Raw genomic sequence first — 15,395 nt, 5'->3', positions numbered from 1 at the left:
AGTTGATAAATGTTCATGTCATACTACCTTGTGAAACTCCAGGCCCCACATACTGTATCTTATTGGCCAGGCCTAGTAACATGTTACTCTACCTGTGGCAAATCTCTTCTTTACCAGGGACATGCGGTAACGGTTGCCCACCAGCTCCACGTCCATGCCTGAAAGGGAGGCCCCCGATCCCACAAACTGGACTGCCAGGCTGGGGGGAGGGCCGCGAGGAACCTCTAGGCACTGCCAGCTAGCACACAGAGTGCCAGAGCCTGGAACAACCAACAAGTGACACATTCTTCAGTTCCCCTCCACTAACAGAAGCAAGTTAATCACACTGACTTGTGGCAATCGGACAGTACAATCTGTTATCGTCAGGTAGATTGGTGGCCAGACTGGCCACTGAAATGATTGCCTTCAGAAAGTATTCATACCTATTGACTTATTCCACATTTTGTTGTGTTATATAGCCTGAATTAAATGTATTCAATATTTCTCACCCATCTACAATGTGAAAACATGTTTTTAGAAATGCAAAACAGATATATCTAAGTATTCACACTCAATTGAGCTCAGGTGCATCCAATTTCCTTTGATCATCCTTGATGTCACTATAACTTGATCGGAGTCCACCTGTGATCAATTCAATTGTTTGGACATGATTTAGAAAGAAATACACGTGCCTATATAATGTCCTAAGTTGACAGTGCATGTCAGAGCTGTCCGTAGATCGCCGATATATAATTGTGACAATTTCTAGAGTGTTGAAAGTTTCCAAGACCACTCATCATTGGGAAATGGAAAACATATGGAACTACCCAGACTCTGCCTTGAGCTGCTGTCCGACCAAACTGAGCAACCGGTCAAGAAGGACCTTGGTCAGGGAGGTGACCAAGAACCCAATGACCACTCAGACAGAACTAGAGTTCCTTGGCTGAGATGGGAGAACCTGCCAGACTGACAACAGTCTCTACAGCACTTCACGAGAGAGAGGCCAGAAGGAAGCCACTCCTGAGAAAAAGGCACAAACGCATGCCTGGAGTTTGCAAAAAGGCACGTGAAAGACTACGAGCATAAGGCAAAAGATTGTGGTCTGGTGAGATTTTTTTTTAAACTTTGGCCTGAATGCAAAGCACTATGTCTGGAGAAAACCAGACACAGCTCATCACCCATCTAACACCATCCCTACCCTGAAGCATGGTGGTGCTTTTCAGAAGAGACTGGAAGACTGGTAAGGAAAGAGGGAACAATAAATGGAGCCAAATACAGGCAAATCCTTGAGAACTTGCTTCAGAGTGCAAACGACCTTAGACTGGGGGCGAAGTACGTTCCAACAGGACAATGACCGCACGCATACAGCCAAAGCAACGCTGGAATGGCTCAGAACAAGAATGTGAGTGGCCCAGCCAAAGCCCAGACTTGAATCCATTGAAGATATGTGGAAAGATGTGAAGGTTGCTGTTCTCCGCCATTCCCCATCTAACTTAACAGAGCTTGAGAAAATCTGCAAGGAAGAATGTGAGAAAATCACCAAATCCAGATGTGCAAAGCTGATACAGACATACCCAAGATGACTCAAAGCTGTAATCGCCGCCAAAAGTGCTTCTACAAAAGTATTGACTCGGGTGTGAATACTTATCCTGTGTTTAGATGGTACGAGGTAGACGGCAAACCGGATGTCATTGTTTTCAATGAGAGCACGACAGTAAATGCCGTCAGGCGCCACGCCACGGTAGACAGGACTTGCCACCACAGTTAAAATATTTCAACTTTTGCAGTCTGCCTTTGCGTTGTTTTCTACCGGATGTTGATTCTATACCGAAATCACCATAGCAGCGCATACCGTCGTGCTGGCTTGCTTTTGCCGTCGGTCTTTCTTGCTTTCTTGTCCCGCTATGCTGACTGGTATGTTTTTTGCGTCCATTTAAATGCGGCATTATGTCAATTTGATATTTCTGTATTTAATTGAAATAAATGTGCTAAAATGTCTAGTTTTTTATTATGAGGTATAATGTGTAGATGGGTGAGGAAAAAATGTATGTAACACAACAAAGTGGAATGAATACTTTCTGAAGGCTCTGTTCCAAGGAGGGAGAAAGCTATTTGGATCGGATGACCAGTAAAGCAGTTATTGTAACCTTTACGAGATTCTGATCACTGCCTATAAACTAATGTTCAGGCTTTAATATTCCCCAAACTTCCCTCTATTTGTAAGGCCTATAAATAGCAGTGTTACCAATCTCCCACTCACAGGCTCAGCTTTCATCTGCTAATCTTGATATTTAAGACTGATACCTTCAGAGGCTGCATATTAAAATAGAGAAACGGGTGGCACTCAATGCAATTATGTTGTCAAAGACTAGACTTGTAAAAATGTGCATTTATATTTCTATAGCTAGAATATGACTGATATGTGGCCATTAAATGAGATGGGTGTGGGTGTACTGTTGACAAGACAGTAACCTTTGCTTTGGTTGGTGGGGGAGAGGTTGGGTAGCTTCCACAGTAGCCGTCGTTCCTTAGTATTCCTGTGAAGGCAGACAAAGGGTCAGTGAGGCCCACCCAGTCCACTATCCTTCCTCTCTCTCCCAGTCTAAAGTATCCAGACCTTCTCCTGTTCTCCCCATTTATCCACCCTTCATCTCTGCCTCCCTTCCATATCTCCTCCCACTCCCCACCCATTCATACGTCCCTCTATCCCTCTTTCCATTCCCACCTCCCCCTGCTCACCAGCATGCGGGGGGATGGCACTGCAGGTCTGTGGCGGTGTGGTCGAGGGGTAGCAGCACCTGCACAGCAGTGAGCTGGGTGGAGGGGGCAGTGGCCGGGCAGCAGTGATAGTCCAGGGACACACGGGTCACTGTGCCACTCCGCTGGCACTCTGCTGACAACAGAAGGGGAGCACGACCAGGGTCCTGGGACGACACCTGAGAAGGGAGAGAAGGAATGCGAAAAGAAGAACAGAGTTGGGAGAGGCTGTTGATGTTAGGACAATGCTGTCATTTGGAAGACAGGGGAAAATGTGTGTCTTGAAGAATACTTGAAAGGTCAGATGACAGAGGGTAAGAGTTCCACTGTACTTCATCAGTCACCTGGTACTTGAGTAGGGCCACGTTATAGTAGGAGGCCAGAGGGTTGAGCTCAGCCTCTCTCTGCAGGTAAAGGTTCAGTGCCTGCATGTTGAACCAGAAGTCCCTGGTGTCTGGGTCACTCTGAGAGGGGTCACTGTGGAGAATAACACACTCAGGAGAATGAGACATATCCTACCATTTCCGCAATATGTCTATATATCATAACCCCACAACCAATCCCATAGCACATATTCATCTACCTGTAGAGCAGCTTCTGATTGGGCAGAAAGTGGTCAACCCGGGAGATGTTGACCAATCGAAAGCTGAGGACTGGGGTGTTTGGGTTAGCAGTGAAGATACAAGTTATTCCAGCAGGAAAAGACATGGTGAGATCTCCTGTGATCTTCACCAGACAGCTGGAGAAGAGAAGAGAGATGCGCACACGCTTCGCCTTCAGCAGGTCTGTGTATAAAAGGTAATAACATTGGATCTGGTGTACAGAGGGCTTATGTATACTGACCGGTTATGCTGTCCACCTTTGAAGTAAGCGTTGATGTATTCTGTGATGGCTGCAGCCACAGGCCAGGACTCCTGGGTGCTCAGGGAGATTGGGCTCGGCCCGCGAGACAGATGCACTGTGGGGAAAATAGCCATGTCTAAGACAAGTTCAAGGCACAATGTCCTTATTCATAAGTGCTTTATGCTATTGGGTATCTTTGAAATATTGGTATGAAAATTGTTGTTTAGACTAACTGTGTAGGCGTGTGTGGTCTTTGTGCAGGTGTGAGAGGGGTGAGGGCTGCCCACCTCTAGCAGGGCTGGTGGCATGGGTCTGGGCCCCCCACTCACTAGGGCTGGAGGAGGAGGATGAGGTGAAGTCCAGGCTGGGGTCCGGCAGAGGAGATGAGCACACTGACCTGGACTGAGACGACAGGGATACATAAAGGTTACAGTGTGGAGGAACCAGAGAGGATGTGTGGAGAATGTCATCGTTCAGAACATTTTCTCTGCTCGGCTCAATCAGAAACATATTTTAGTTGTAACCTTTTTTTCTACAGTCATCATTCATGTTTGGAAGAATGAACAGGACCACTGTTCTAGCCTTGCTTGTCAGACTTATAGCTGCAAAAGCCACAGGTCTGAGTGAGACCAGACCTGAGCTGCTATAGTCAGGGTGATCTCCCTGAGGACACTCACTCTCTCACAGCCACTCAGTCTGCCTGAGGACCTCTTGGCTCTGGCTGGTCTGGGGGGGGCTGCCACCAGCAGCTCTGCACTGTGCTGCCTGAAGCTATGCCTTGAACCTGGAGAGGAAGGAGAGAGGGAAATTACCAATATTACAACCTGTAAAACAAGAGGAAGTTGACTAAAAGACTGTGTGGCGTTTTGAATAGTGTGAAATATATTTGGGGAAATAAAAAAAAATACAATCCCAAAATATAGCTAGTGCATAGACATTTGAGCCCAGTAGTGTAGTGTGTAACATTTGTACCTTTGTTTGAGTCCATGTTGCAGGATTGCTGTGGTGCGTTCAGATCCAGACAGTTCTGGTCTTTGTCAGTAGAGAAGCACAGGTCCTCCTGTGGCCCAGAATGCAGTGTGAGAGGCAGGCCGCTCCTGCGTGGCCCGCTTTCACTGCATGACTCGTGCTGCTTCCTCCCTCCCTCATTGACCACTCCACCCAGGGCCAGAGACCCAGCCGAGGTCCCCTCACTGAAGGGGTTGTGGACAGAGTTCCAGTGGACCAGCTCCTTTTTCGTCTGGGATAAGGGGAGGGATTTGCCGTTGTGGGTCAACCTACTACTGCTGACACTGTGGATCAGGACCTCTGTCGCGGCAGCCAGGGCTGACTGGTGGGTGGGGCTGCCAATCATAGTGATGGCGAATGGGTCGTCAGGTGATTCTGGGGGCAGGACGCTACGGTCCCGTTTCCGGTCCATGTCCTTGCAAAAGGAGGTGGTGGGGAGGGTTTTACTGTCACTGGAAAAGGGGTCGCTCCGTACCTCTATCCCCCTCCCGTCTCTGGAGGGGCGCGGAGGTGGGGGGGCCCAGGCGTCAGGGGGGGGCAGGGTCTCCTGGGTGACGACGGTCCTCTCAAAGGCAGCCAGGAAGGGGTCTTCAGGAGGGATGTGTTTACAGCTCCACAGAGCCGGGTCCAGCTCTGGAGGGACCAGGGACTGGGAGAAGACCGGGAAGCGGAGGGCTGAGAGGTCCATGTCTGGAGGGGGGCGGGGGGACCGATGAGCAGCTGCCCAGACACTGGCTGGGTCATCCTGGGGGGGGTGGGGGCTGCGTCCTGGGGAGGGGTCTCTAAAGGCAGTAAGGAAGGGGTCTGCTGGCCTGCCCAGTCCTGCTGGTTCTTTACTCTGACCTGCCGATGGCCACGCTGCCCAACCAGCTGTCTCAGGGGAGGGGCCCAGGGGCTGTTGGGAAGGTGAGTCCAGCCCAGAGTCCTCTACGTTTTCAGGAGAGGAGGAGTCAGTGGAGAAGGCAGCATCTGGAGAGAACAAGGGCAGACGATCATTCTACCTAAAACAGTATGTATCATACATGCATACATAGGGACAGGTGTTTTACTGACTATGTGATGGGGAAAAACTTCTGTCGATAATTTTCATCAATAATATATATTATTAGTATATATCATATTAACCATATTTACATTCAGATGCACCAAAGACACTCTCTGCTCTCGGTAGCTGTTCTCTACCAGCAAAGCTTTTGGACTTAAAGGCCGACTCCAGAGGAGGTCCAAAGAGGTTGTCTGAGCCTGACGCAGTAGAACTCAACCTAGAGGGTTGGTGAGAGAGAAGGAATGAGAGAGGGAGATTATGCATTACCAGGAGCCAATAAAAGCATAGCCAGAGATAATGTCAGGATTTGACAGAGTGATGCAGCACTATCATCAGATCTCGGACTGGCTTCCTCTCCCACAGCATCTCTCTCCATCTCCCTGCTGCTCACAGCTACAGCCATGCACGTCAGAGAGAGGAGAGACGAGACTGACATTCACTCACCTGCTGTGATCCGGACTGGAGATGGAATTGCGTAGGCCGTCCTGCTCTCCCTCTGCAAAGTCCACACACACACACACACACACACACACACGTGAAGTTTAATTCGTGACTGCTCCCCAATCAGTCCCAATCAGGGGGAGATGTGATTAACTAGAGTGCTTATGGAGGGCAGAGCCATAAGGGAATGCCCATTATCTTCCATAATGATACATACCAGCCATTAGACCAGTTCTCTAAGCAGCATCAGCCCAGCGCTTTATGCTACTGTTTTAATCAAGGCACTCATCGTTAATCATGTCTGCTCATTCCCCCTGCTTTATTCCATCTCCTCCACAAATAGCCTCCTACTGTAGCATCACAGGCTGCTATTCCCCCACTAATAAACCATGTTCCAGACAGACCAAAGTGGGACAAATAGACAGCGTCTTTCAGCCAAGGTCAGCCACCTCTAGGATTTATTACTGGACGGATAGGCACTGCTAAGCCTAGCCAGAAGCAATACAGTAAATCACATTCACAACATCACTTCAGACTGGTAGTAACATTAAAGATTGGGTAATAGTATCCTTGTGCATGAATACCATATGAAATGGATGTTTATGACCTTTCAACACTGATAGAATACATTGTGGTGAAATTATAAAGTACTGATGCTGCAAAACCAGTGATGTGGAGAGAGTGCTAACTCCACTTACCCCTGTGGGGGGCGCCCTCTCCCTCCCCCTCTGAACGGCCTGTAGTACTGCTGTTTCCTGTGGAGAGGACAAGGATTCAGAGAACACACTAGCGCGCCCACATATACACATAAATGTGTGCATGCGTACAACACAGACAGAGACAGACAGAAATCAAACTATTTTTTAACCAGAAGTTAAATGGAACTTACTGGAGCGATGACGTTTCACTGACACCTGGAACAGAGGGAGAGCAGAGTTGTTAATTACACTGTCTGGAAGCATCTAAACAATTAAGCATGCTTCTATCCTGCTGTTGTTACAACAACATGGAGGGATAATTACCAGGAAAAACCAACATGGCATAATACACAGATAAGCATTTCTGAGCTTATCTTTTTCATCAGACTTCTGATACCACCACATGAAAATAAGTGACAAATTTCACCCCATCCATGCCTCCCCTTTGGTCCTGTACTCCCTCCTTCCCCCTTCTCTTTTCCCATCGTACCCCTCTGTTGGGGGGCAGTGTGAGTGCCCCCACGGTGGCCTTCAGCTCCATCTCTGTAGCAGCAGAGTTGCTGCTGCCCACCGGACGGATCTGGATGTGGAACTTCTTGGGCTCCTCGTCGTCAAAGTCAGAGTCGCTGGAGTAGAAGTCGTTCTCCTTGTCCTCCGTCGAGCAGCGTACGGACAGAGAGCTGGTTTAAGGAGCAGTGACCTGAGATAGAGGCTTGAATGGAGGGAAGATGGCCTAATGCAGCTTGCCTAGGACAACTTCGGGAGTGTCAGGGTTTCCATTGTCCTGTATTATACAGATACCTCATCTATGAGTTTAGAAAGCAGTGGAAAATCTTCATGTAGGCGTGCTTGAGCTTTATTGCAAAAATGTTTCACTCATGCATTTTGTTGACGATAATCCTATATGGCTTTATTAATACCCTCTGGGGCCAGAGAATGAATCCATGTAGACTAGAGACTATAAGACTGCTGTGACAAACACAGAGCCAGAGTGCGCCAGAGGTGACAGCGTATAAAACAGCCAACCACAACATCCTGCACCTCCATCTGACCTTATCTCCATCTCCTTCCTGTTATTACATGCTCATCTGCACGCACGTGTGTTAGTGTCGGTTTGCTTGCAGGCATGTGCTCTCAGTGAGTGCCTGAGAGAGACAGATCTAGTGTCAGTATATTTGGCCGTTACATAAAATACCTAATGAGTGTAACAACTGTGCTGTGCTGAGGAGAGTGACAGAATGACAACAGAGGGAGGTAGCCTGCTATCATGGCCCCCATTGCCCCAGCCTCATAATGGACTGGAGTTGGACTAAGGACAGAGAGGGCATTTAAGTCCATTTAAATGTCCCTTAGGGAAAGGGAAACGGGGATACCTAGTCAGTTGTACAACTGAATGCATTAAAATGAATGTGTGGGGGGGGCGGCTGCCTTAATCGACATCCACGTCATCAGCGCCCAGGAACAGTGGGTTAACTGCCTTGCTCAGGGACAGAACAACACATGTTTATGTTGTCAGCTCGGGGAGTCGATCCAGCAACCTTTCGGTTACTGGCCCAACGCTCCTACCCGCCAGGTGCCTGGGAGAACTAGCTAATGTTCTATTCATCTAATAGGAGACGTCTAGAGTGCTTTATGAAGATATAATACTCTCTTACAGTGGCAGGAAGCCTTGTTTTCAATATGAAGATAAAGAGGTCTGTCAAAGGCAAATATTACAACAATATAGCAGAGATAGCCTCTCATCTGATAGTCAGTGTCACTGCCTGGAAAGGATATCATTCTGATTGACGTCGGCTCGGATGACAAACCCCTCCTCATCCACCTCCAGGGGAGAGTTCTGTGTGCAGAATAGAGAATACCCAGCAATGTCAGACACAAACATAAATACTTTATCCTAGTGTTTGATATGCTTAATAACAAACCTCAATCCAGACTGAGTGATGTTATCATCAGAAGTGTTATATCACTTCAGGGGCAGTGTGTGAAGACTACGACCTGGGTAAGAGGTGGTGCGACCCCCCCTCCATGTGACACTTGTCTGTTAAAACAGTCCTGGCAGCCCACTGATCTCGACCCAACCTCAAAAGCCCCTTCTCAGAAGGATAAAAATAGGCAAAGTAACCCAACACTGCCAGACACGTCATTGTCACACATATGATTACTCCCCCTTGCTCATACACACGCACAAATGCACACGGTGACACACACACACATCCATCTGTCTGTCAGTAAGTTGGCAGGGGGCAACGTGATGTGCTGTTTAAACCACCACAGATGTAGAACTGATAATGGAAGAACTGACATTGACTTGATGGTTTTCGTGCCACTGTGTACAAGTGTGAATTAGCATACACTCACTGGTGTCTCCGTCACAGCCGAATCCCTGCAAAAAGCAACACGTAGGTGAATGTAAGTGACAAGATAATATCCCAGATGAAGCTGACAAAAGAAAGTGAGGGGAATTGGGATTTATCATCCGTGTGTGCTCACGTTGAGTCTGGCTCTTTGTCCCTCTTGCCCAGTCCAGGAATCCTGAAGGCTTTTCCTCGACTCTTCTTACTCCCCTCAGGTACTGAAGCTGTCAGGTACTCCTCAAACCCCACCAGGGCTGCCACACATAGGGATATACCACAGTGAGGACAAATGGGACACACGCGCACACACGCTGGGATCAAACCATCCGTTTATGGTGTTTGTGTGGTGTACCTGGTCTGTCCTTCCCTGTGCCCTTCTGCTCTGCAAACCTCTGGATGAGGTTATCTATACCGCTGTTCTCCACGTTCTGTTTGAACTCCTCATGGACCTGAACAGAGGAGAGAGGGGCTCCTTACAGTCTGACAAGAGCAGCTCAAGAGAGAAGAAGCATGCCTGAGAGAGAGGGCTTTGGAGTGTGTGTGTTGTGGATGTGAAGTTTGACTATAGCAGGACAACCCCTCAGAGAGGGCAGTTAAATCCCTCCAGCCAGACTGTGGCCTCCTGGGTCAGTGTCTGGGTGACCTACCTGTCCCACCTGGACGTGGGTGTCCTCTATGGAGTGAGAGTATCCCTTGATAAGCTGTTTCATCTGCCTCAGGTGGGTCTCCTCAATGTCCTGGAACTTCTGTACACAGGATGGGAACACAACAGTGTTTAGACACCAAGATGGGTCCTAATTACAGCAAACTACCCCAAAGCACACCGAAACGCTACTCAAAATACCCACAAACCACCGCAAAATGCCGTTAAGTAGTAAGAACTGAAACCCAAAGAACCCAAGACACAAAAACCAAAGGCACTTATCAGCCATGGCAACTTTAAAAGAACAGAACCAGGCGCAATCCATAATAGTTCCCATCCCAGATAATAACCAGGTGCTAATCACAACACAGCATGTGGGCTAGAGTAATGGCTTGAAAGAACAGGTCATTTCTCCCTGTCATGTTCTGGGCTGTAGTCTTCATGAAGCCACACTGAGCTCTCTCTACCCCACTCATAATTAGGGCCAGATCTCCCATTGTAGCTATTAACAGGTAATTGGTCACCAGGATTCCAGTCATCATTTCATACCCAAATATAGCAACGCTCATCAGGCTTTTTAAGGGTTTCCTTGGAAACTGCAGGTAGCCATGGAGATGTGTTCATTGTGAATAAAAGGGGTTTATGTTAACTTAAGGGAACCCCAGGATTGGGCCACAGTGATATAACATGTCTGGTTCCTCCAGGGAGTCTGTCTAACCCGCCCCAGGACCAGTGAACTGACTGACCTGAGCTGATTCGCTCATCTTCTGCTCGAAGTCTCCTCCCACGCGGTTGTACTTCTCTATGCACACAGCAAACAACTCTGCAGCTTTCTTAGACTTCAGCTCCGCCTAGTGAGAGGAGAGAGGATGATTATAGACTTCAGCTCCGCCTAGTGAGAGGAGAGAGGATGATTATAGACTTCAGCTCCGCCTAGTGAGAGGAGAGAGGATGATTATAGACCTCAGCTCCGCCTAGTGAGAGGAGAGAGGATGATTATAGACCTCAGCTCCGCCTAGTGAGAGGAGAGAGGATGATTATAGACTTCAGCTCCGCCTAGTGAGAGGAGAGAGGATGATTATAGACTTCAGCTCCGCCTAGTGAGAGGAGAGGATGATTATAGACTTCAGCTCCGCCTAGTGAGAGAGAGGATGATTATAGACTTCAGCTCCGCCTAGTGAGAGGAGAGGATGATTATAGACTTCAGCTCCGCCTAGTGAGAGGAGAGAGGACGATTATAGACTTCAGCTCCACCTAGTGAGAGGAGAGGATGATTATAGACTTCAGCTCCGCCTAGTGAGAGGAGAGGATGATTATAGACTTCAGCTCCACCTAGTGAGAGGAGAGAGGATGATTATAGACTTCAGCTCCACCTAGTGAGAGGAGAGGATGATTATAGACTTCAGCTCCGCCTAGTGAGAGGAGAGAGGACGATTATAGACTTCAGCTCCGCCTAGTGAGAGGAGAGAGGACGATTATAGACTTCAGCTCCGCCTAGTGAGAGGAGAGAGGACGATTATAGACTTCAGCTCCGCCTAGTGAGAGGAGAGAGGACGATTATAGACTTCAGCTCGGCCTAGTGAGAGGAGAGAGGACGATTATAGACTTCAGCTCCGCCTAGTGAGAGGAGAGAGGATGATTATAGACTTCAGCTCCGCCTAGTGAGAGGAGAGAGGATGATTATAGACTTCAGCTCCGCCTAGTGAGAGGAGAGAGGATGATTATAGACTTCAGCTCCGCCTAGTGAGAGGAGAGAGGATGATTATAGACTTCAGCTCCGCCTAGTGAGAGGAGAGAGGATGATTATAGACTTCAGCTCCGCCTAGTGAGAGGAGAGGATGATTATAGACTTCAGCTCCGCCTAGTGAGAGGAGAGAGGACGATTATAGACTTCAGCTCCGCCTAGTGAGAGGAGAGGATGATTATAGACTTCAGCTCCGCCTAGTGAGAGGAGAGAGGATGATTATAGACTTCAGCTCCGCCTAGTGAGAGGAGAGAGGACGATTATAGACTTCAGTTCCGCCTAGTGAGAGGAGAGAGGATGATTATAGACTTCAGCTCCGCCTAGTGAGAGGAGAGAGGATGATTATAGACTTCAGCTCCGCCTAGTGAGAGGAGAGAGGATGATTATAGACTTCAGCTCCGCCTAGTGAGAGGAGAGAGGATGATTATAGACTTCAGCTCCGCCTAGTGAGAGGAGAGAGGATGATTATAGACTTCAGCTCCGCCTAGTGAGAGGAGAGAGGATGATTATAGACTTCATCCAGTCATTAGTTGAACCTTTATTTGTACTGGTGAGAACAAATGATCTGTTATAATAGTAACCTTGTTTGACTCCCTACCATTAGTAGTCAGTAAACTTCCAGCAACCATTCATTAATAAACAGTAGGCACCCTGTGGTTATATAACAGTTAAGACAGCTCTACTGTAGTTATACAGAATGACACCTAGTGGACAGACCTTCTCCAGTTCTTTCTGGGGGGCTCCCTCTTTCCTCAGTCTGTCCAGCTCAATACACTTGGAGTGGTATCCCTCCCTGGACTTCTGGAGGTGACCATTCTGGACCTGAACCGCCTGAACAGCCTCCAGGGTCCCCACCTGCTCCTCCTTGGCCTGTGAGAAACACACCATGCACATATTCTTAAACAATTGTAGATTGGCTGTTATAGATTAGAATATAGTGAGTGATTCATGGGGGGATAGAGGTGGCATCATCATGGAAACATATGGTGAGAAGAGGGGCTTCCTCATGTTACCTTGCGGTGAACTTTGACCTGCTCGTCACCATACTTGTTGATGTCCCGGATGAGGTCGTTCATCTTGCGCATCAGCTCAAGGTGGCAGAGAGCCAGCTTGTCTGATGACACCCGGAACACGTCCCACATAGGGGCAAACGTCCTGAGGGCCACACAGCAGTATGTCACCTACGGTATAAAGTCCTAACGCCAACCTTGTGTTTTTTTTTAGCTAATAATAACATATACTGAGTGTACAAAACATTAGGAACACCTTCCTAATATTGAGTTCCACCCCCCTTTGCCCTTAGAACAGCGTCAATTAGCCGGGGCATGGACTCTACAAAGTGTCGAAAGCGTTCCACAGAGATGCTGGCCCATGCTGCTTCTAATGCTTCCCACAGTTGCGTCAAGTTGGCTGGATGTCCTTTGAGTGGTGGACCATTCTTGATACACACAGGAAACTGTTGAGCGTGAACAACTCAGCAGTGTTGCAGTTATCAAAACACTCAGACCGGTGCGCCTGGCACCTACTACCATACCCTGTTCAAAGGCACTTAAATCTTGCCCATTCACCCTCTGAATGGCACACATACACAATCCATGTCTCAATTGTCTCAAGGCTTAAAATTAATTATTTAACCTGTCTCCTCCCCTTCATCTACACTGATTGAAGTGGATTTAAGGAGTGACATCAACAAGGGATCATAGCTTTCACCTGGTCAGTCTGTCATGAAAAGATCAGGTGTTCCTAATGTTTTGTATACTCAGTATACATTTACAGAGGTGACTTCATACATTTTGTTTGAATGGTAATATGATATTAAAGTCCATCTTCATGGTGCATTTCTAGAGTTAAACAAACCAACGCATCCCAAAACAACACACACAGGAAGTGAAGATGGCAGAGAGTTCTGGGATGATGGAGTAGATCACATCCCTGACCTATGACCCAGTAATCATGGACCCTAGAGAATCATAGACCCTAATCATGCAGACAAACTACTGTACATCCTCCAGGCACCCTGCCAATATAGAACAGTTGATTTCATTATGATAAGAAAACTGCTCTCTAAACTGAGATGTTGATGACAATAGTGATCTAATATACTCACCCTAGTGGGCTTCCATTGCTTGTCATCTTGGCCATTTTGCTCATAGACTTGGAGTAGGTTTCCTCGATGGCAGCCCTGAGAACCCACAGATAGATAAGAGTAAATCCTTATGAACCCTTGGCTGGTCAGTAACAAACCAGGCAGTGATAGTCTACTACACAGTCTCAGCATTGGAAATCCTGCATCCAACTACAGATAGAGCTATTAAACTTACACTCGTACCCTTCTGGCTCACAGAAAAACGATTGCATATCGAGGACGTTGTCCCCACAGTGACTGTACGTACATACCCCAACCAGAAGCCATGGATTTCAGGCAACATTCGCACTGAGCTAAAGGGTAGAGCTGCCCCTTCAAGGTGCAGAAATCCTGCTATGCCCTGCGACGAACCATCAAACAGGCAAAGCGTCAATACAGGGCTAAGATTGAATCATACTACACCGGCTCCGACGCTCGTCTTATGTGGCAGGGCTTGCAAACTATTACAGACTACAAAGGGAAGCACAGCCGCGAGCTGCCCAGTGACACGAGCCTACCAGTCGAGCTAAATCACTTCTATGCTCTCTTCGAGGCAAGCAACACTGAGGCATGCATGAGAGCATCAGCTGTTCCAGGTGACTGTGTGATCACGCTCTCCGTAGCCGACGTGAGTAAGACCTTTAAACAGGTTAACATACACAAGGCTGCGGGGCCAGACGGATTACCAGGACATGTGCTCCGGGCATGTGCTGACCAACTGGCAGGTGTCGTCACTGACATTTTCAACATGTCCCTGATTAAGTCTGTAATATCAACATGTTTCAAGCAGACCACCATAGTCCCTGTGACCAAGAACGGGTCTCTAGCCTAAATGACTAGAGACCCGTAGCACTCACGTCTGTAGCCATGAAGTGCTTTGAAAGGTTGGTAATGGCTCACATCAACACCATTATCCCAGAAACCCTAGACCCACTCCAATTTGCATACCGCACAAACAGATCCACAGATGATGCGATCTCTATTGCACTCCACACTGCCCTTTCCCACCTGGACAAAAGGAACACTTACGTGAGAATGCTATTCATTGACTACAGCTCAGCGTTCAACACAATAGTACCTTCAAAGCTCATCACTAAGCTAAGGATCCCTGGGACTAAACACCTCCCTATGCATCCTGGACTTCCTGACGGGCCGCCCCCAGGTGGTGATGGTAGGTAGCAACACATCTGCCACGCTGATTCTCAACACTGGAGCTTCCCAGGGGTGCGTGCTCAGTCCCCTCCTGTACTCCCTGTTCACCCACGACTGCATGGCCAGGCACGACTCCAACACCATCATTAAGTTTGCAGACGACACAACAGTGGTAGACCTGATCACCGACAACGATGAGACAGCCTATAGGGAGGAAGTCAGAGACCTGGCCGTGTGGTGCCAGGACAACAACCTATCCCTCAACGTAACCAAGACTAAGAAGATTATTGTGGACTACAGGAAAAGGAGGACCGAGCACGCCCCCATTCTCATCGACGGGGCTGTAGTGGAGCAGGTTGAGAGCTTCAAGTTCCTTGGTGTCCACATCACCAACAAACTAGAATTGTCCAAACACACCAAAACAGTCATGAAGAGGGCACGACAAAGCCTATTCCCCCTCAGGAAACTAAAAAGATTTGGCATGGGTCCTGAGATCCTCAAAAGGTTCTACAGCTGCAACATCGAGAGCATCCTGACTGATTGCATCACTGCCTGGTATGGCAACTGCTCGGCCTCTGACCGCAAGGCACTACAGAGGGTAGTACA

The 15,395-nt window shown here is 48.1% G+C and overlaps 1 protein-coding gene across 6 annotated transcripts in view; it reads right to left on the bottom strand.

The window, feature by feature from the left end:
* The window catches only part of LOC139541087 (F-BAR domain only protein 1-like), a 45,357-nt gene that overhangs the window by 443 nt on the left and 29,519 nt on the right, over positions 1 to 15,395 (bottom strand). For 3 of the 6 annotated variants that reach the window (XM_071345295.1, XM_071345300.1, XM_071345296.1), the window contains 23 exons: positions 13,620 to 13,694; positions 12,526 to 12,667; positions 12,230 to 12,382; positions 10,515 to 10,619; positions 9,773 to 9,871; positions 9,478 to 9,574; positions 9,262 to 9,379; positions 9,124 to 9,154; positions 8,548 to 8,608; positions 7,262 to 7,437; positions 6,963 to 6,987; positions 6,772 to 6,828; positions 6,077 to 6,128; positions 5,722 to 5,849; positions 4,552 to 5,556; positions 4,257 to 4,363; positions 3,813 to 3,981; positions 3,580 to 3,694; positions 3,320 to 3,475; positions 3,081 to 3,213; positions 2,719 to 2,915; positions 2,452 to 2,516; positions 93 to 260 (listed from right to left, as the gene is read on the bottom strand). In XM_071345295.1, coding sequence (XP_071201396.1) covers positions 93 to 260; positions 2,452 to 2,516; positions 2,719 to 2,915; positions 3,081 to 3,213; positions 3,320 to 3,475; positions 3,580 to 3,694; positions 3,813 to 3,981; positions 4,257 to 4,363; positions 4,552 to 5,556; positions 5,722 to 5,849; positions 6,077 to 6,128; positions 6,772 to 6,828; positions 6,963 to 6,987; positions 7,262 to 7,437; positions 8,548 to 8,608; positions 9,124 to 9,154; positions 9,262 to 9,379; positions 9,478 to 9,574; positions 9,773 to 9,871; positions 10,515 to 10,619; positions 12,230 to 12,382; positions 12,526 to 12,667; positions 13,620 to 13,694 — 3,434 coding nt within the window. The remainder of the gene's footprint in view (positions 1 to 92; positions 261 to 2,451; positions 2,517 to 2,718; positions 2,916 to 3,080; positions 3,214 to 3,319; positions 3,476 to 3,579; positions 3,695 to 3,812; positions 3,982 to 4,256; positions 4,364 to 4,551; positions 5,557 to 5,721; positions 5,850 to 6,076; positions 6,129 to 6,771; positions 6,829 to 6,962; positions 6,988 to 7,261; positions 7,438 to 8,547; positions 8,609 to 9,123; positions 9,155 to 9,261; positions 9,380 to 9,477; positions 9,575 to 9,772; positions 9,872 to 10,514; positions 10,620 to 12,229; positions 12,383 to 12,525; positions 12,668 to 13,619; positions 13,695 to 15,395) is intronic. The other 3 variants (XM_071345299.1, XM_071345297.1, XM_071345301.1) reach the window with 3 other exon arrangements.

Source organism: Salvelinus alpinus, chromosome 16 (genome assembly GCF_045679555.1).
Source record: "Salvelinus alpinus chromosome 16, SLU_Salpinus.1, whole genome shotgun sequence".
Classification (NCBI taxonomy): Eukaryota; Metazoa; Chordata; class Actinopteri; order Salmoniformes; family Salmonidae; genus Salvelinus; species Salvelinus alpinus.
The sequence above is the reverse complement of the archived record's forward strand: the minus strand, read 5'-3'. Positions and strand labels throughout refer to the sequence as shown.